This window comes from Melanaphis sacchari, unplaced genomic scaffold (genome assembly GCF_002803265.2).
Source record: "Melanaphis sacchari strain LSU unplaced genomic scaffold, SCAv2.0 Contig9_pilon_pilon, whole genome shotgun sequence".
Classification (NCBI taxonomy): domain Eukaryota; kingdom Metazoa; phylum Arthropoda; class Insecta; order Hemiptera; family Aphididae; genus Melanaphis; species Melanaphis sacchari.
In genome coordinates this window covers 772465-795077 of record NW_020271711.1, presented here as the reverse complement: position 1 = coordinate 795077, position 22613 = coordinate 772465, and the positions used below count along the sequence as shown (strand labels likewise).

General features: G+C 36.2%; 1 protein-coding gene across 4 annotated transcripts; it reads right to left on the bottom strand.

Moving 5' to 3' along the window:
• Positions 1 to 7393: 7393 nt before the first annotated feature.
• On the bottom strand, positions 7394 to 19337 carry LOC112603240 (circumsporozoite protein-like). Of its 4 annotated transcripts, none has more exons than XM_025351730.1 (5): positions 19149 to 19337; positions 13452 to 14527; positions 11659 to 11738; positions 9949 to 10181; positions 7394 to 7675 (listed from the first exon to the last, which is right to left on the bottom strand). In XM_025351730.1, the coding sequence occupies exons 2-5, from the start codon at positions 14418 to 14420 to the stop codon at positions 7641 to 7643; spliced, it is 1317 nt and encodes a 438-aa protein (XP_025207515.1). In that variant the 5' UTR covers positions 14421 to 14527; positions 19149 to 19337; the 3' UTR covers positions 7394 to 7640. The 4 variants fall into 4 exon arrangements, with proteins under 4 accessions (XP_025207515.1, XP_025207517.1, XP_025207518.1 ...); XM_025351732.1 differs by having other exon boundaries at positions 9981 to 10181; XM_025351733.1 differs by having other exon boundaries at positions 10102 to 10181.
• Positions 19338 to 22613: the final 3276 nt, after the last annotated feature.

Sequence of the window (22613 nt, the reverse complement as noted above, 5' to 3'; positions counted from 1 at the left end):
AATAATTATAAATATCTATGAATAGCTTTAAAAAAGTTAAAACATTTTAAAAACTGTAATATATGTAAATTTAAGGTAAGATGTTAACTCCAAAAGTATGCCTACTCCATAATAAAGTTCATATATTATGGCAATCAATAATCAGTATTAACAAACACTGATAATAAAATTGCTATTTACTTCAATTTTCGATTTATACACTTGTATTGCTATTATACCAAACAACAAATAAACAATCATTATAATAATTAAAACAAATGTATTTTAGTTTTACCATGTTATTTTTAAAAAAACAGAAAGTTTTCAATTTTTCCGCTCAAAAGTACTTACTAAACCTAAATTTTTATTAGAAGTATTCATCGAAGTTGATAATCAGAGTATTTTTCTGATACAAAAAGAAAAAAACAAATAACTATTGTAAAATTAATACATTATGTTGTTCTGCGGTCAGAACTAAAAATTAAAAATTTGCAACTGCTTTTTTCTTATAGAAATTCAATTTAAACATTCATAAACTATTTAAATATTTTATTACTAAAAATCTATATATAGTTTATAACTAGATATTTTATAACTAAAAATCTTTTATACTTACAGCAGAGGGTTTACCAAGTTTTTCAGATAATATTTTTAAATGATATAATGTACCTATTTTGCCTATACATTACGCCGTGTAATATATTCACAAATAAAGATTGTTTCTTCAGTGACAGTTTTATTCTTACAATTCAAAAATAATACTAAATCCTTACATTTTAAAATAGCTCTGAAAAGTTAAGACTTTTCTAATTAATTTCTTTAACTGTTTACAGGAAATAGAAAATTAATTTAAAATAAATGGATAAATATATTCTGATTTTTTTTTTATTAACTCGTAGTACATATAAATATTTCTAAAAGTTATTGTTTTATTTTTATTTTTTATATGTTTTTCGATATTTTTAAACAGTGTAAAGCTTACTATAGTACGGAAAATTTTTTTCATGCATGATGATTTGTAATCAATAAAAATTGATGAAGATTGTTCAACAAAACTAATGATTACTAAAATTTCAAGTATTACTAGATTAGTAGACTAAAAGAAATAGTAAGACAGCAGATTAGATCACTTAGATCCAAATTACAAATCCAACATGGGCATCCCCAGGAAGGTAAAACGGGGTAATTCCTCCCTAGAATTTTAAATTTGTTACCTAATGGCTAATTGTAATAATTTAATATAATAATGACGAAAAATAATAATATTCTATAAATAAAATGAATAAAAAATCTTCATTTACTTTTTAAATTAATCCCCCCCCCCAGTAAAATTTCTGAGGACGCCCATGTAAACCAATGATATATTCTTGCGTTTTTAATAAATAATTGTTATATGATAAATAAATAAAATTCATTACTCTAATTATTTAAAAAAAAAAAAACATATTATGACAATGATAAAAAGTTCATAAAAATCTATTTTTAATTTTAAAAAAAGTATCTGAAAATAAATTATAAAATTCATATCGTAATCAAATAATTTCTTAATATGTCAATTAATGTCATCATAACGTTTAGAACAATCTCAAAAAAATTATAGATACTCAAATGAGTCAAACCACACGAAAATAGGATAAACCAAAAAGTTACAATGTGTTATTTTCATATAATTTTTTTTTTAATCGTAATTCCATTTTAATTTTATCCTTAAACAAATTAAAAAGAGTATATTCCAATTTTTTTTAGATTTTTTAAATGTTACTTTAAAATCAATACATTTGTTACACTGTTAAGAATCTGTAATAGAATAAAAATAATACAAATCCATTTTCCTTAGATCTGTTTTAAGTACAAATTTTTTTTTCATAGAAAAGCTCCATTGTAACCTAACACACCTCTTACATATATCAGACATACGTGTGATTAAAATATAGAAAGACGTACAAATCTAAAAAACAGATAGTTCGCATGGTGATTCGATTGGACAACAAATTTCACATTGATGATTTTGGCAATAACAATGTTATAACTCATAATATACATTCCAGATGTAAGCAAAGGCGTTGAGTCTTCGTGATTTAATTGAAATAGTAATTAATAAGAACTGAGCATACTCTATACAGGACGAGTTAATATTGGAATTCTAGACAGTATAATTAAAAATATGTTCATTATCATCTTCTATTTCACCAAATAACTTTTCGAAAATTAATACATACATATTTTAATAAATACTTATTTTCATTTTTTTTTTTTTAGTTAAACTTTTAAACAACAATACAACTTTTTTTTCTAAAATTAATTTTCAGAAATTATATACATTTTATAATATGTTATTTATTATAAGTAAAAAATCTTATGAAAATTTTTTTTAATTTTACACCTTATATATAAAGAGAAAAATCTAAGTGGATTTTTAACTAAAAAATAATATAGAAAATTTCAAAAAAAAATTTATTGACATATAATAATAATAACATAATAATTGAATATTAAAAATGTCTAAAAATAAAATAGATTATATTGACATTAAAATCTGAAAAAAATTCGTTTTTGAGTTATGCCAAAAAAACCTGTTTTTCTACGAGTACCTACCTACTAATTTTGTACAAGAACAATTCTCGTTTTTCCTTAATGTTTTTTTCTTTTTCACAGTTATTTTGAAAAGAACTATACATTTTCTATTTTTATCCTCCAAAGTACCAAATATTAAATTAAACTAATTAACCACCAGAAAACTTCCTTTTAGTTCGATAAAGCCAATAGTCATTGATGACCTAGGTAAAAAAGAAGGCAATGCACTCCATTTTCTCTAGCACAGAAGCCGACCTAATACTTAATTCTAGATATACAAAACGTGTATCGTTCAAAGTGCATGAATATATTATACAAACGAATATAATCTTAGCTGTACGTTTATTATCTAAATAAGATATAGCGTCAATTTTTTTTATTATACAATAATATTTTATCGTAATTACTTAGTAAGCATTCGCGTAAGAAGCTATAGGTAACCTAATCTACTTTAATAGCAATTAATTATACAAAGTTGATTAGGTACAAATAAAAGAGTTTTTAAATTATTATTTTTTTTCATTTTTAACTAAGCTATAGATTTTTACGATTATATACGTACATCATATGTTATAAATCATTGATGATTTAATTTAAAATATTTTGATGTATAAAATATTGATAATCCTACAAATAATATACTTTTGTTTTTTTTTTTTTTATCATTGATACTTATAGCGCATGTGTTAGGTGTAAACATATAATTTTATATTGGGGCTTTTGTCCCATTAGTTTTGATGCGAATACTGCAAACGATAAATATTTTTTATATCTTTGGCGTTTATTATACCGTCATAAAGCTAAAAAATATGGAAGTATTCACTTATAGCATTCTAAATCACTGAACATTACCAGTAAGCCGTGGGTATCCGGTATAGTAATGACGAATACATTTTAGTTTTTTTTTTTTTTTTAATACAAATTTAGGAGTTGATGATATTATTATGGTTTAATTAGTTTAAAAAATTAAAATATCTAGTTTTATTATTGTTACTCAATCTAAAGCCGGGATAGGATATTACATAAAATATCGGATGTTATATTATATATAATATTGATATATTAAACAAAAAAAAAAATGAATTTTTTATGAAATTCGTATGTAAAAAGCCCACGTTATATAAGTTGTATTAACTAGAAATCGGTTCGAACCGTATAGCATATAGTCAGTGACGTTTAGAAAATTCTCCGAGAAATGTCATTTTGTCAATGTGTTATCCATCGATAATGCACACTATACACGTACATTACACTTACTCGTGTAATATTATGCACATTGCACATAGTCGGGCGTGTCTGTCCGATAAACGGCGAACCGTGCGGCTGATATAGTGATATGATTATTAATATAATAATAATAATAATAATTATTATTATTATTATTATTATTACATTAGGTTTATAAAATAATATCATATTATTAAGTGCGCTCGGCGTTCCAGCACATTCGTTGACAAGAATCATTAGGCATTTCAGGTATTTGAATAATTTAAATGTGTCGTATATTTTATATCATATATTTATGCAATATGCATAATATTATAATAATGTTATACGCGTATGTATATATATATATATTATATATACACACACGATGAGATTAACGCAACGGCGGCGCTGTAGCGAATACCGCACTGGTTGGTCGGTTGGTCGTCGGGGACATAGCCGCAGATGAAGAGAAGCTTTATTGGGTGTGCGCTGGTTTCAAAATATCAACCAATGATTGTATGACGTGGTTACATTATAATAATATATTATACACGTATGCATATTATATAATATATAACCGTAATATTTTGTAAATACATATTTATGTAAGTAAAGTGTACGTACATAATTTTTATATTTTTATAAGTATACTGTTATAACTAAAGCGCGAATTTCTATGCAATCGCATATTTATTTTCTTTTACTTTTTTGGATTTTTATCAATTATCTTCACGAATCATAACAATTTGAATTTAATGGTAAAATTTTATTTGTACATTTCTGTATATTTTTAAAAAATTCGAAATATATTGCATATTAAAGCAAAAATTAAAAAAAAAAAAAATTGTGATGTAAAATAACATTTTGTCAAGTAGAAATGTTAAAAATAATTTTGCTGTTATTAAATTATAATCATAGCGCGGATTTATATGCAATCGCTTATTATTTTTCTAGATTTTTTTCAGTTATCTTCACGAATCATAACAATTTGAATTTAATTGTAAAATTTTATTTGTACCTACATATTTGTATATTTTTAAAAAATTCGAAATATATTGCATATTAAAACCAAACATTTTTAAATACTTATTTTATTTAAGTAATTAATTATTGTAAGCTGTTTAATTTGTAAATCTTATATAAATAAAAAAATTTTCTTGCATATTTTTATGATTTTTACTGCATATTATATGGCAATTTCGATACTTTTGAGTGCATTAAAATCCGTACTCTAGTTATAACACACTGCTGTGCAGCGAAAACGGAGAGTTTTCAATGCATTAAAAATGTCTGTGTACTCGTCGAGCATTTTTATTCCTAATTCCGTATAAACAGGTGTTAAAGCACTACAACCGTACCGTTCCGTCGAACCGATTACCTGATCAGGATTAATTAACAGCAATCCGGCGTATAAACTAACAAAAATGTCGTTTTATTAACAATTGATATTGTATTTACAGAGAAAAAAATAATAAATAAATAAATATATATATTTATAGGTATACATTATACATAATATAATAATAATATTAAATAATAATGTAATAAAATATATTGTACACAAACATGAGTGAGTTATGGTAATCCTAACCTTAATGGTATAAACAGTAATTATAAATAAAGATACAAATGCTTAAGAATATATTAAAAGTAGATCATTTAGCTAATCAAACGCAGGCACATAACAGTCATACTATAGTATGAGTAGCATGCCTGTGTAATTTTGGTTTAGCTAAAAAACCTACAAATATATATTAAGAAATAAAAGGACAGTGCTTATAACTGTCGGGCTATAATATATTTTATATTTAACAGAGGCTATTCAAAAAATAAGAAATAAAAGACAATATAAAATTAATGTTGACGATCTTAGCGATTTTCAGTCAACCACAATGTCATACATGTTATGTACATACGGTGAGAGTTTGGGTACAATAGTATCATGTAAGCAGACTTTTTAAATCATATTACATTCGTTAGGTAGGTAATTATATCCCATTCGCCATATTAAATCACTCATGAATCATAATGTAAAGTATGTTCACGCTTTTACTGTGACTCGATAAATAAACCTTAATATCTAAATCTTGACTTCCAATCAAGAACGAGAACCAATATTGGCACCGAAATTTATACATGTATTAAAAACGTGATAGGTGAGTAGGTAGGTAACGTTATTTAAATTCCTACAGAATATACTATTGCGCATTTTCAGCAGGAAAAAAAATCATAATATACAACATGTCCGTATTATTACTGTGACTAATCAAATAATCCTTAACATCTAAATCTTAATTTCCGATCAAGAACGAGAATCAGTACATTGTGGCACCGAAACAACATAATATTATGTATCTATACTAAAAGCGTGATAGGTATTACGTAAATCTCCTATGCGATATACTTTTGATGGTTCTAGGAAGAAAAATGCAATGAGATATTGCAATGATTAAGTACGTTCATGCCTTTGTCTATATTCGGCGCCACTGTCGAGTACGAATAACTTTTGCAACGAAAAATTTCTTTTTTCTGATTACACTATTGAGATATGGGTAAGAAAGTCCTGTCTAAAGTCCATTATTGTATACAAGCAAATTGCATATATGTAATATATCTACGTATTGATTTTGTGACTCTGGTAAGTCGCATGTATAATATAAACTTGTAAATAATGTATACAAACAAGAGATCATGAGTAGTACTGGAAACTTTCTGGTCGTACGTTCAAGTCTGAAGAAAACATTGTGGCGAAAAATATCGACACGCGTCATTAGTTGATGGAAAATATAGGATTTAAAAAAAAATGTATGACTTCAATGGTCTTACGAAAACAAACTACACTTTGTGGTGTTCCCACCGGATACATTACAATAGGATTCAAAACAATGCACATCTTGCCAGTGATCTACCCTGCGACCCGCAAACGAGTTTCGTTTTCATAATATATTGCAGTAATAAGAAATATCAAATTTGAAAAATAGTAACAGATTAGCTTTCGTACATTCGTATACGGGTGGCTCTCGATCTTACGATGACATACCCATGAATTAGCCACTGTACTTCGAAACAAATATAATAATTATAGTGACGTTTAGCAATAATGCTAAACATAGGATTCGAGGAGTATGTTATATATATATATATGAGTATATATATATTTATATAGACTCCGCATTTTTACTGAGGCTTTTATTATGAATGATGCTAAAAATGAAATTGTTGATAAGTGGTTCGGTTAAGACAATGTGTGTACAATAATATTATAATCTTTACAATATCGGCAATTTAGTTAAAAAAACAAAAAAGGAATACAAATAACAACAATAACAATGTAGTAATAATTGATATAGTCTATAGAAATTAATTATATGAAAAAAAAAAAAAAAGATTATTATAATAATAAATAAATGTCTATATTTGTATGGTTCGTATTAAACGTCTATAGAATAATATGTTAAAAATGATTTACACCGTTTTTATTAATACGAACGTATCAAATATAGACTTACATGTATAAATACTATAAATAGTCCTTACAATTAGGTACATACACATAAATAATATTTATGTATAAAAACAAAACGAAAACTGTCTTAGTCATTTAAAAAAAAAAAAATCAAAAAGTCTACATTTTTAAATATTATGACGTTAATATATAAAATATATATATATATCAAATATATACATATATTATATATTAGATTGAACTTGTTCGGAAATTAATGAATTGCATTAAATAGGGTTTTATAATTTTAAAAATTTGAGAGGTTGATTCTAAGAGAAGCAGATAGGTCAATTTGTCGTCCTTTTTCGTTTTTTTCTTCTGTTCTTTGAAAAATATGTGGGCGACAAGTAATTTTAGGTTTTTTCTTTTTGGTTTACAATGGCCACAATGGGTTCCTGGGATTAATGCCTAAAAATAAAAATAAAAATACATTATTCATCATTTCCAATATTTTTTCTTTTTAAAATGTGGATTTATTATGCGTAATATATATAATACATATTATCAAATTTATATATTTTATTGTATTACTATATAGTATGGACAATACGATTCGAGGGTATAAGAAGCTTGTAACCGTTATGTTATGTTAAGATATTAAGTGTTTGTTGAAGTCACGGGGGGACGAAATGCGTTCTTGCTATTATCGTTACATTATAAACTTTATATTATGAAAAAAAAGAAGAAAACTACAGTAGGCCGGAATTAAATCTTCGATAAATATCCCACAGGGTAGGTAAGTTACGCGTCCAACAGAAATCGAAATTAATGGGTTTTTGTATTTTGTTTGAAATTATTATTATTATTATTATCATCGGATATATGTGCACGTCCAAGCGATAACTCTAAAATTCTACCACGCGTTTCGTTTAATTTTTTCTATCCCTAAAATCGAGAACAACGAATCAGCGTTTTCTTTTTTTTTTGAAATTTATAAATTGGTGAAATAATACATATATATATATATATATTTTAAAAATCCGCAACCACTCAGAAAGAGATCGTTTGTCATAGTACCGCGTGTACAGTTTTTCGTGCCAAGCATTCGAGCATTTCGAGACGTTCTTTTAATTTTAAGTATCACCACACAACACACACGCACACTACCCAAAGATTAGTTTTGGAGTACAGTGTATTTATATATTATGATATAGTTATTGTGTTATTATGGTCAATACAGGCACGATTTTAGGATAAATCAGTTTTTCCACTAACCGTCTCTAATAAAAACAACATAATTATTGTTATTATTGTAAATATATGTATATATACGAAAAAATAGAAAACCGGACATGATGGTAAAAAGACACAAGCAGCGGCATCGGCAAAAGAGAAGATTAACACACCAACTCGAACGCGGCTTTTATTTATTTATTTTTTTTTCTGTTTGCACAGCTATAATAACTGTTACGGAAATTTACTGATGCCCAGCCATAAAAACTACCACGCTCGCAAGCACGCCCCGGCATCCCTTTTTCTGCAGGCCGCGGTGTCTTTGCACGATGTGTGCCGTACCGCCACCGCCAAAGGACAAACGACGCCGCGCCCTGTCTGCACACACACTCAAAATCCAGAAAATTTATGGAGTAATAAAACTGGGGTGAAAAATAAACGTATTCCCGAGTCCATTAAAAGAACCGCGGTAAACGCGGAGAACAAGCGACCACCGCACTGGACACCGTGTAGGCAGAGGGTAGAGAGACATGGGTATCATTATTATTATTATGCGGCATGGGACACGAGCGTTATTATTTTTAGACGAATTGCGTCTGACGGTTTTCACAGAACACGTTTTTGAAACATTATCGAATTAAATGACGATGATCACAGTATCACGAAAAACGATTCGACCTTTTTAGAAAAAAAAAAAAAAGAAAAAAAAACGAGAAACTTGCGGAAAAGGTCGTAGCAAACGGAAATTTTTTTTCCCCTCTTTAAAACCCTACGGCGACACTTCACCACCGTCGACGACGCGATCGTCGTGTTTGTGTGCGAGATGTGTTTACTCAACGGCGACGAGGTAGTATATAGTAATATTTTATATTGTTATTATTATCATGAAGTGTGTCGCGGAGATGGGAAAAAGTCGACGAAATCACGTATGTTCGACGAGTAGCACGCACGGGCCCGGCCTTTTATAGACCGATAATAATAATAATAGACGGTTGGTAAACATTGCGGTGGCTGATCGGAAACGGGCGGAGAAGAATAAAAATTGCGATAATAATACTGCACGTAAACGTGGGATATTTTTTTCGCGAGCGTTTATCAAATGCCGTTCAAGAGAGTGAGTCTTTTAATGTATACGATGATCGATGTGCGTGTGGTATGTGCGGTACACAGCACCTTTATATATATACACACAATCGATCGTGCTTGCGGGGGTGAAAAAAGCGACAAAACGTAAGCCCTAAAAAAAAACGTACGCCACACCAACATATATATATATATACGATACGTAATGGACGTATATTATGGCGAAAAACGTCGCTATTGCTGTGCCGCTGTTAGGAATGTGATTTATCGGAATATCGACGTCGTAAAACTAAACACGTCGCCGGCGAGCGCGTGTGGGTCGTTGGGTTATCGCGGGTATCGTGAGGTGTATTTATTGTTATTAGAACGTTATTATTATTATTGTCTAGAGAGGATTTCTCGCGGTACTGAGCAAAGTCTCTCGCCTTGTCTAGTATGTTCGATGTCGTCGGTGCACCTGCTATTATACGGCTTGTACAGGTTTCTGTACGAATTGTGCCTCAGTATTTTCGGGCTCGTTTTTGTGGTAGTAGTGTTTGTGACCGTGGATGTGGTTAATGACGGTTTGAAATCCTTACACTTATTCCTGGAGTGAGTGGACAAGTCCAATGCCTGCGGCTCCATGAGTGTGGCTGTCACCATAGTGTTGATGAAACTGCTGTAACACACAAAACATAAAACATGAAAATCACCGTCCAGCAAAACGACCGCAGAAGCAACTGCACGCAATGATATTTTACGGCAGCTATGTCATACGCTAAACCTAATCGCTGCTAACGGAGGACGATCGCGACTACTGACCGTCGACACGTTCGCTCGAGTACCTATAATACGTTGTATTACGTAGGCGCGCAAAACGTGCCGAACGTAAAAAAATAGCGTTTCCCAAGAATTTTCCGTGATTTTTTTGCCGCCCGCCATCTTGTTATACCGCGTTATTATAATACATTTATTATACGTCGATATCATGGTATCGTATCGTGAGTGTACGGCGACGATACACGGGACAGTGCGCGCGAACGAACAGATAGCACGTCGCCCCGTCGTCCTCGTTATCGGGCGATTATAGTAATAATGTAATTTAATATATTATTATTACTATTATTATTATGGTGTTTCGCGCGTGTCCCCCACTCGGTCCGCCGACGACGCCTGACCTCGCAGACCGAAAAAAAAAAAAATTTACGATAACGATACCGTCGCGTCGCGTCGCGTCGTCGTCGTCGAGTCTCTCGACAAAGAAAAGAAATCCGATGGCGAAAAAAAAAAGAAAAAAGTACGTATAATAATAATAAAAACCCGATCGCCGTGTAACCCGTTGCGGCCGCCGTCTGCTTAATAATAATAATAATAATACGTCGTGTTATTTAACCGAGTGCGACTGGGTATTATCGGACCGCGTCAAATAATAAAACGGCGGCGACGGTACAACGAGACCGTACCTCAGAGATACGCGTTGCACACTGTACATATTATATATATATATATATATATATATATATAATAATGTAATGTATATAATGCACCGGTGTACGACGTGTATAAAAATAATAATATTATTTTACACAATAGATAATCGCCGTCGTCGTCGTCGCCGATCGACCCGAAAACGAAAATCTCGATCGCCGATCTCGTGTGTCGGCGACGGCGGCGGCGGCGGTCGGTCGGTCGGTCATTGATTTTATTATTGTGTGTTTATTATTATCCTATGTTATGCGCCGGCCAGGCACGACGACCGCGACGGCGAGCATGCCTCCGGGCACTCTCTTCCGCCCGCCCGCCCATCCGCCGCGCGCGGGGTACTCCCGCGCCAGATCGAGCAACTGCGGCGCGACGAGACGGCGCCACCGCCGCCGCCACTCCGCAAACTCGTCGTCGTCGGACGCGACGTCACGCAATTATCGCACGAGTCGCGCGGCGGTTCGTCATCGGTCGTATTCGTTTTCCGTTTCATTTTATTTTTCGTCGTATTATTTATTGTATTTGTTTATTTTATACATTTTTATCTCGTTCCTTCTCGTTATTTTGCCAATATTATATATATATATATATTTTATCTCGACCGTTACTCATTCTATATACGCGACGGCAGCGGCGGCGCGCGATACTGCGACAAACGCGCTGAGCGAAATTACCTCGACTTGTTGTTGTAGGAATTTTCCGCGGAGAAATTCGGAGAGAGATAGTTGACTGAACCTGGTAGCGAAGTGGCCGCCTGCACAGAAACAAAACAAAACAAAAATACGTATTACTACTACGTCCAATAATGTGAATAATGTATTGTGTGCAATGACAATTAAAACCAGCGGCATAGGTGTGGGTGAGGAGGGGCGGGGGAGGGCGAGTGGACGAGACCGAAAAAAGTAGTCGTCGTCGTCGTCTTCGTCGTAGGTTAGGTTGGGTGCTGTCACTCGTGCGTGTATTATAATTTATAATAGTAATAATAATATTATTATTATTATTACTATTATAACGAGGACTCGCGGGGCCGCGTTTTTTCAGCCGGCGATAAATATTTGTTTTGCGCGGCGACACGCGGCGGCGGCATCGCGCGCGCGCACGCATAGGTATGCAACGCACGGCGCGATCGTTCTCGTCGTTAAATAAAAACCTCGCGATAATAATTATTATACACGCGGCGGCCCCGAGACCGTATTATAATAATATATTATATTATGGCCGTCGTCGTCGTCGTCGTCGTTATGGCACACGTGTGCGTATATTATATGGGTGTGCTGTGTGCGTGCGTATATGAAATAATGGTTTCGAGATAATACGGTTTAACCTACGGTGCTGCTGTTGCTGCTGCTGCTGCTGCACAGGTCGAGTGCAGAGTAATGTTTTGCTTCTTTCTCCGTTTTTTTTTTTTTCTCTCCTCCGGGTTATAAAACGAAATAAAGGCCGGCAGAGAGAAATGAACACAAAAAAAAAAAAAAAATGGAGGAAAACTTCGAAATGGTATATATTGTGCACGTGTGTTTTGTGCGTTGTGCGAGAGAGGCGTGCGAGTAATAATAACGTTGACCGTCGTCGTCGTGTGCGGTGCGTTCGCGAGTGTTTACACGTGTGTGTGTGTGTATGTCCCTCGCACACGCCGTAATAACCTAAACGCGCACACACACACACATACACACACACACACATATATATATATATATATATATATATTATATATTGTATACATATGACACGGCGGCAACGACGGCGTCAAAGCGTACACAATATATATATATATATAAGTGTGAGTGTATGTGCTATACACACCCGAAAGAGTGTGTGTGTGTGGGTGTGAGTGTGTACGCGATCGCATGTACACGACAACAGTATATATATATATAATGTGCACACGGTGTGCGGGTACGGGATGGAAAAAAGGCGCGTACGAGCGTATTATTATACGGAAAAGTAAAAAGGTTTTTTCTCTCTCTAGCCACGCGTGGAGGGTTGTTATATATATATAAACTGCATATAAATCTCGTGAAACCGACGACAACGACGATGTGCGCGTCGGTTGTAAAATTTACCGAAAAAAAAAAAAAGAAATCGTATAATATATTATCGGTCATTATAATGGTATAATATAATATATAATACACCGAACACTCAAAAGAAGACGACGGTACGCGTATAATATTATGATGCGTCGTGTGTGTGTGACCACCGCCGTCGAAGACGCGGCGAGTGGGGGTATCCGCAGTCAAAGGACCCACACACCGACCCGCCGGAACCGTGACGAGGATGATGCGAGCTAGTACCGACGACGATCATAAACCGTATACACAATACACATGTCACACACACACAAACACTATATACCTACGACAAATTATTATACTGTGGCATTGTGTATTAAATTATTGTGCTGATTTATATTAAAAGCAATGGATTGTAATATCGTTATTAATATTAAAACGTATAGGCGACTCACCATCATTGGGCCTGGACCAAAGTAATTGTTGATCTTGGATTGGATTTCAGCTGGGCTGAGACGGAGATTCGCGCGATCGACGGCTGCTGCGGCTGTGGCTGCGGCGGCGGCGGCCACTGCTGCTGCGGCGGCGGCGTTGCCGCCCTTGAGGCCTCCGAGTGGAGACATGTTGTGGTGCAATGGATGATGAGCGAGCTGAGATAGTTGATGCTGGAGTTGTTGCGATTGTTGATTGAGGCTGAGACCAGCGTTAAGGCCGGCGGCACCGTGGCCGCCGTTGAGTGCAGCTGCACCGAGACCAGCATTGAGACTTGCGTTGAGACTCGCGTTAAGAGTTGCGCTGAGACTTGCGTTAAAGCCAGCGGTGAGACTTGCGTTGAGTCCGGCATTGAGGCTGGCGTTGAGACTGGCGTTGAGGCTAGCGTTGAGGCCGGCGTTAAGACCGCCGCCGATCAAGCCACCGCCGAGCAAGCCGCCACTGCCACCGATGATGTTGTTGTTGTTGCACAAGCTCAACGCGTTGTTGAGTTGTTGTTTCTTGATCTTGAGCTTGTTATGGTGATGAAGTCTCTCGGGACTGCGACGAATCGGATTGGTTGTGCACGGGTCGGGACTGCTGAATCGGGACAAGCTGCCCTCACGCTCATCTGTGTATGTCGACGAGTTATTGTCTGATCCGTCGACCGAGAACGATTTGGAATTTTCGTCCGACTTGTAGCCGTCCGAAGACGCGGACGAAGACCTGCTCTTCATCTCGTTATATTTGGCTTCTGCTTTCATCACAATGTCCTTGTTTTTAAACCATCCGCGGAATGTGGACTCGGCCACGTGCAAGCTCCTGGCCACTTCGGCCTTTGAGCATCCAGTCATCTTGATGCGGACCAACGCGTCCACCTTCTGGTCAATGGTGAACAAGCGCTTTCCGTTGCTGTAAGTAATTGGGGAGTCTTTCTTTAGACCCACCTCCATGACGCGTTTTTATTTATTAAAAACTACAAAGAATCCGTTCGGCGTTAAACCGGCCGCAACTTCTTCCGCTTCTCGTACTCCTCGGGTACGACGACTATTAATACCGTCTGGAAAACGAAAAACAGAAATCGACGCACGACCGTATAGTGTTATTTGTCCACAGTATGTGTACACATAAATACATAAACATAGTAATAATATGGGAAAAATAAATATCAAACCGCGTCGCGTTCCACCCCTTACCGCCGGATATCCCTGAAGCGCGGGGGTCTGGAAAAAAAGAGATGCCTTTCCCGAGAAACCCGGGTGGTAAGCGGACTAGTGGATGGGTTAGCGAGCGGGCGTGATGTTTGCAAGGGGCGCGCGGTGGTCGAAATGACCGATGATGGGGTGAGGTGTGTAGAGGGAGGGTGTATGGTGCGAGTTATCCCCTACGGATAAGAGGATATAGGATGCGACGGCGGTGAAGGGTAACGCGAGCGCGTGTGTGGGGTGTACCCGGTCGACAACGAAGGAGGACAGGTATATAACGTGCGTGTGACGTGATGGCGGATGGGTAGAAATATAACGACCCGGCGACGGCGTAGGCGAGGGAGAAGATTCACCGCCGCTGCAGTATGCGTGTATGTGTGCGTGTACGGGTTTTACGGCGCACGTAGAGTGCCCTTCGAAACGAGTTTCGGTTTAACCGCTATACACACGGACGCCATACCACCAGCAATAACAAATGCGCGTGCGCACCGAACAGAGATGTCACATAACAATAATTACGGGTTTTTGCATTTTTTGCATTCCGAGAGTTTCAAAAAAAAAAGCCCATAATATGACGCGAGAGACTGTAGAAAATTATCCGTATCATTAAACCTATTCATAATATTATATAAGAATATGCGGTAAAACATTGACGTCGGCGAAATACGATTTTACCGACGCTTCGGCCACATTGCCAACAACGTTATATAAAACCGATAACGAAAAAAAAAAAAAAAATGAAAAAGAAAGAAAAACCGTGGACACGTAATGTGTGTAGCATTTATATATATGACACTTCGTCGTCCGTAACGAGGAGGACGACGACCACGATGATGATGTTGATGTTTATCATCATTATAATGATGATGATGATAATGATGACGATGATGGTCGTCGTCGTTATTAAACGGTTTGAAAAAGCTGTCACCCGAACGATATTACGACGACGAACGGTGGGCGGAATGAAGGTGTGGGTGACGGTTGGGTGCGCAGTTCTGAGCGGAGGGATGAATGAAATTAAGTGGTTAAACAATTTAAACGTCGTTTACGTTAACGGGCCTCCACCGCCGCGATCATTGTGCGTATAGTACTCTCAACGCTAACCGAATAATAATAAATGAAACGATGGATAACAATAATCCCGAATTCGCCCCGCCAATGTCTTTTAATGTACACCAACGGTTCGATCAGACGGTAAAGTGTCGTTGGCGTTGCCTATTTTCGGTTCTGGGACGGCGACAGTTGTTGATGTTGTTTTCGACAGTTGAATGTTTGCAGAAATTCTTACGCACGCGCGTTTTCTCGCAATCGGGGGTTTCGGTACAAAGAAAATACCGGGAAATTGCGTTAGCGCGAAATCTTACGGAGGTGAGAGGTGGTAAGGGATGGGCGAGCAAACGTAGGTGTGTTTCGTCGTCAAATTGGTTAAGTAATCTGAAGTGACTGTTTTTAAAATGTTCTTATTATATTATGAAGATATTGTTAAATCGTTAAATAATAATAATAATAATAATAACGGCGCGCCACTCGTAACGGAATACGTGTTACGGAGAAGGTGCATACACAAAACAAACCCGTCATCTACGACGTCGTATTCACGCCCGAGAAACGACGTCTCTATATTTCATCGACGTGTGCTATTAAAATATCATTAATATTATTACGTAGCAGACGGTTTGTTCTCGGCCGTCGCGCCGCATAAAAAATAATCGTAATAACTATTGCTTTTCACTGAAATAAAGGTGGGCCACTTGACAATAAAATAACACCGTCCAGAAATATAATTAATAATAATATGATGTGGAGCCAGCGTTCAAATAAATAGTACGTAGGTATACGTCGGACTCCACCGAGCAAAAGGCCGGATCATAAAAAACGACCATTTTAAATATATACTGTAATAATACTGTAATAACATTAATATTAAGCGATTGTTGTTTTTCGTCCGTGTGTTATAATAATGCGCATACACTTATATTAATAATAACACAATATAAAACACTATAACATAATAAAATACGCCGACTACGGCCACGCACATAGCGTATGATAATGCGATACGTTTCGTTTTCATTTCAAAAAGGGTTTTTATACACACGGTTATGACACACGGACGTCTAGAATCGACGAGTCGGTTAGGGAAGCGATAAAAAAGTGTTAATAACCCCGGCTGTCATGTTTTCCGTAGCTAAAAATGTCACGATTATCGTTATTATTACAACAATTATTATTATTATTATTATTATTATTATTATTATCATTACCGTTATCACATTAAACCATTTTACACATAAACATGTGAACGCTCGATTTGACATTTTATACATATAATATTATTCACATCGTCCGGGCGTTATTACGTTCGAATTTTTATATTGGGATACGTAAAACCACGAACGGACGACGCGATTCGCGATTATCTCTCGCCGACCGTCATTATCGCGCGTTTGGTATTTTAACGACGAAATGCGTTCCAACAGAGGAAACGGGAAAAATAAAACGGTATTACAACGGAGAAAAATATTTAAAATGCACAAAGAAGACGGGATAGTCGTAAACGCGCACGAACAACGTTTTTACACGTATATATACAGTCTCTTCGGAGGAGACATTGTGTTGGCGTTCTGTTATTGTTATGCCGCGCCGCGTTTTCATGACGTAAACTTTCAATCGGATATAATCGACGAGTCTCGAAACTTTGAAAACAAAAATACTTTTAAAACGCTCGCGACAAACAATGGCGGGGGGAGGAAGTATTATTTTTCGGCGAAAACAAACGAAACCGAGTATCTCGATTCTCTCACACGTATATATATATCTGAATGAAGAGAGAAACGAGTGGGCGGACGAGACGGACAGAGTTATCTCGGGAAGTGGTGCGCGGAGGAGGGGGGGGAGACTAGAGAGTTATTGGTCTTTCGCGCGAAAAACCGCTTGGAAAACGGACCGTACAATAATATTAGATATATATATATATATATATACACACGAGACACTCCCGAGGCGGGAAGAACAAAAACCCGTCGAAAAGGGGATAAAAAAAAAAAAAAACAACGGCGTAATATAAATCCGGCAAAAGTCCATGACCAGAGGCCGTAAACACGGTATCACACACACACACACACATACATATATATATATATATGCATATCTGTATATGAATACACGTCGACTTAACGTACGCGCGCGTTTACATATACGTATAGTGATCATTTTGCCGCGCAATTTTTCACGGTCGACAGACCACACGGCGGCCGTACCGACAACGACGAGTCGCGTATTTTTAGAACGCGTTTTCTTTTTCGTATATATATATATATATAATAACGACGACGACGACGGCGACGACGACGTCGGTAATTACGAGATTGCGTGCGCGCGGAAAGAAAGGACGGCGGCGACGCGTGGGGACACCGCACATAATATATATATATATGTAACGTAAGTACACACACGCACACGCTCTTGCTCACGTATATAATAATAATAATAATACGCCGTAGCCCGAGCGTGTGTGTTATACGATCTCTCGTCGAGTCGATTATATATTATTATTATTATTATTATTATTATTATTTCGTACTCGCACCACGTCGCCGTCACCGCTGCTAATCCGTTCGGCGTAATAAATTATTAAATCGTCGTCGTCGTAGCCGTCGCGGCCGACGAAGACGACGACGACGATACAACAATAACAATTTATAATAATAATAATAATATAATACGTCTTCTCCTCTCCCGTGCATATCAATCGAATGACACCGCGTCGCCGAGACGCGGTCGAACAGATGGTCGTGATAGAGACGGTCGCGATTGTACGCGTCGCCGTCCGCGGCGAACGACGTATGCGAAAATATAAAAATAATAACAAATTTCCATGTACGATACGAGGATTTCGTATTATTATTATTATTAGTAGTAGTAGTAGTAGTAATAGTAGTAGTATTCGTAATAGTAATATACGACGCGGGACGTTTACGAATGTCTTCCGGTTTTAGAGAAATAATCGTAATCATAATAATAATATTATGCGCAAACCCAAACAAAGTAAAGCAATAATAACAATAATAATAATAATAATAATAATGATAATAACAATAATAATTTCGATAATAATAATAATAAAAATAAAAATAAAAGCGTATTTGTTTGGCAAAACGAAACAGACGGCGCCTGTCGCCGTAACGGCGTGCGGAGAGATCTGTCTAAAGTTGGCGCGCTTTTTCAAAAACGATCGTCTCCGCCGTGGCCGCGTTGCCCGCCAACTCGGGCGAATTATGGTAATAATTTATTTTTTTTGATTACAATTCTTAACTAATACAACTAACAGTATACGAATAATAATACGAAAGACAAATCTTAATTAGTAAAATATAATATCAGAATGAATAGTAATATAATGAAACTAATGTATAGTATTATATATTAATAATGTGGCTATTATATTATATAGTGATGAAATTAAATTCGACATACCAGGTGAATATTCGCAGAGGACTCGGGGCTGATCAAACGCTCGTTGTATCTGTCACCATGTCAGCGAACGGAACCTCGACGTTGATGATTGGCGCGAAGAGACTTGGTACCGTAAATACGAAACGAATTAACACAAAACGCGTAAAAATAAAAATAATTCAAAGTACACACAAAAAAAAAAAATAATAATAATAATAATAATCTCAAAACGTACGTAAAATTGTTAATAAAAATGACGGTCAAAAGACCCACAAAAATATAAAATCACAAAAAAAAAAAAAAATTCAAAGTTTTATTCCGCAACGCGGAAGTCAACGACAAAATTAAAACAAAAAAATAAAAATATTAATTTATTTGATCCGTATGAAAACCGTCGGGACGGACGACAGATAAAATATAAAGCGCGCGACGCGACGTGAGAAGTGTTGTGCGGAGCGCGTGTGATCGTGGTATGAGGTTAGACGACGACTACGAAAACGGACGACCGGCGTCCGCGAAACGTGTGGCGGTAATGAGCAGCAACCGCCGACACTGCCGTCGCTACTCGCTACCACCACCAACGCCGCCGCCGCCACCGCCGCCACCGCCACCGTCGTCGTGCGCGTCGTAAACACACACACACACACAGACATATATCATATGGACGTGCACAAACTGCGCGCGCACTCACACACTCTCACGCGAATACATTCACGCCACACGCGCAACATATGTAGTGTGTGTGTGTGTTTAAACGACGTGTGTGCGAGTGAGAAGAATTGTAAAATGTCATATGTCCAGCGGCGGCGGCGGCGTCGGCGGCGGTGGACGACGACCGCGGGAGGCCACGTTATCGCGTTCCCGCGTCGCCGCCGCTGCCGCCGACCCACCAACCGTACGACGACGACGACGACGACGACCACGACGGCGGCGGCGGCAGCGGACCGGACACCCCCAAAACCCGATACGCACGCACGTACCTCTCCGCCGCCGCCGCTGCCGCCGTCCACTATTATAATATTATATTTATGTGGCGACGCTGCTTTGGCGCGGCGGCGGCGGGTGGCTGTCGTTTGCCGTGCGACGTATATATACACACACACACATAATATTATACCGGAGATGACGCTATATATATATATATATATATTATAATATATGTAATAACATATAATTCCCCTCCGACACTGCACACGCACGCATCGAACCCCCTCACACCGATTGTACCCGTCCCCGCGGGGGAGGGGGCAATTCCACATACACACACACACGTGTGTGTGTGTGAACGCGCGCGGGTGTTTACGGCCCGAACCGCCGATAACCCGCGTGACCGTCGTCGTCGCGTTTAGTAGTTTTGGAGATTATTGTTATTATTATTATTATTATTATTATTATTATTGTTGTTGTTATTATTTGAAGGGTACGCGTTACTCCTCTCCGCCGGCAGTGCGTGGGCGGAACACGTATTTTTCGCCGTTTGACGATTTGTATTTGATAGAAATTCGAGAAAAATATTTTTATTCGCCTCGGAATCGCGTTTTTTTTTTTTGCGTCACTTGGCGGGTGTAAAACGAAATTCGTTTTGCCGTCCCGCGTAATTGCATATCGCCACGCATGTATGTAATGATATGATATTATATTATATCGGTCGGCCGAAGAGGGAAAAAACGAAATGGTGGACGACGAGAGAGAGAAGAAAAAAAACGATTATAATGATATTATATTCGTCGTCGTCGTCGTCGTCGTCGTCGTCGCCGTCGTCCTCGTCGTCATCGCCGACGGTTGCCGCAACCGCAACCGACGCACCACACACGCGGCCCCGGCACCGCCGCCGCCGCATTTTTTTTTATTATATACGCGAGAAATATTACGTCAGATAAAAAGCGTATATTATTATTATTATTATTATTATTATACAGAACGTCGGCCGCCGCAGCCGCCGCAGACACACATGCAAGTGGGTCGAAAAGCATATTTTCTTTTTACGCGTATAAATAATAATATTTCGGTATAGGAAGGTACCTCTTAGCTATAGGTATAGGTAATAACGTGCATATACGTATATACGATATAATACACTTATATATTATTTTGATTATTATTATACGTTATTATATATTATATAAGTGCGATTTTTGTGGATGATTGGTTGTGAGAGGGAGGTGGCGGCTAATAGAGTCGGAGGCGCGGTGTGCGTGCGTAATATATAACACCACGGACGAGGCAAAAAGAAAATATATAATATAATAGCTTGTTGAATTTTTTTTGATTTTAATTTGATTTTTTTGCTCTTCCGTCTATGTACATTATATTCATATATTATTACATGATGATTTACACTTCATACATGAGTACTTACCACGATATATATCTGTCCGTTTCCTTTTACAGGCGAATCTAAAAACGAAATTCGTTTCTTTTCGTACAACGTACCATAATCGAATTAAACGACGACGACGACGACTCAATCATACTACCCAATCATAACGTTCTTATACCGTATCTGTATTTATTATACCTGTATGTATTATGTACAAGTACATAACTATGCCATACATTTTATTATAATACGTATTACTTAGACACGATATTGCTGTACATATTGGTATTATTAGTATATTATACTTTATTATGCGTAAAACCGTGTAGACGTATAATGGTTGAAAAAAGAAACCATTTTATTAATGGTTAAGCCAATTCCGATATTATTGGTACATATTTAATTTTTATTCCCACTGAACGGCAGACGGGGTTAAACATTATTTTATATCGTCAATGTTAAAAATTATTTACATTGAATAATATTACGATATACATTCATTAAAAAGATATCATAAAAAAAAATAATTTCTTAAAACTATATCCTTATTAACATTGTTGGTCGTAAAATTTTCGCGGAAAAACTTTTCCGAATGATTTGTCAAAAAGCAAAGTTTATTATTGTTGAAAAAAAAACCTAATAAAAATACATCAGTATAATGAATAATTGAAAATATTTTATTTTTACAACAAATCAAAAATACATTTCGCCGTAATTTTTGTTTTTAAAACGTACAGTATGGTTAGCGTACACTTTTTTTTATCTATTCGTTTCATTATTTACTTTTGAAAAAACAATACCCATGTTTATTTATAGAATAATTTTTGGACATCGACGAAATATTGATGATCTAAATTGTTCGCCTACCGTCTGTTATGAAAAACAATGGAAATAAACACATCTTCACCGCATTGGTTGCTTATGTCCGCCATACCGTGCTGCGTAAATTCAATAGCTCTCGTAGCCAGAAAGTTGAGAAACACGAATTATTATAAGACGTTTGTCTATTTATTTCTATTTAAACTTTTTATTCTGTATCAGGGTCGTATTTCGCAATAAAATTAAGTATTATTTAACGTTCGTATACATGGCTTTTCTTATAAAGTTAACAGACACCATTATGCAAATATTGTTGTAATGCGGTTTATTTTGTTAGCGATTTGTTT

What these genes read in the sequence shown, in the direction of transcription:
- LOC112603240 (XM_025351730.1), bottom strand. Translation starts at nt 14,420, where the DNA reads ATGGAGGTGGGTCTAAAGAAAGACTCCCCAATTACTTACAGCAACGGA. An exon ending in TCCTACAACAACAAGTCGAG is followed by an intron (nt 10,182 to 11,658) that starts GTAATTTCGCTC and finishes TGTGTGTTACAG; the next exon opens with CAGTTTCATCAACACTATGG. An exon ending in CATCGAACATACTAGACAAG is followed by an intron (nt 7,676 to 9,948) that starts GCGAGAGACTTT and finishes TTTTATTTTTAG; the next exon opens with GCATTAATCCCAGGAACCCA.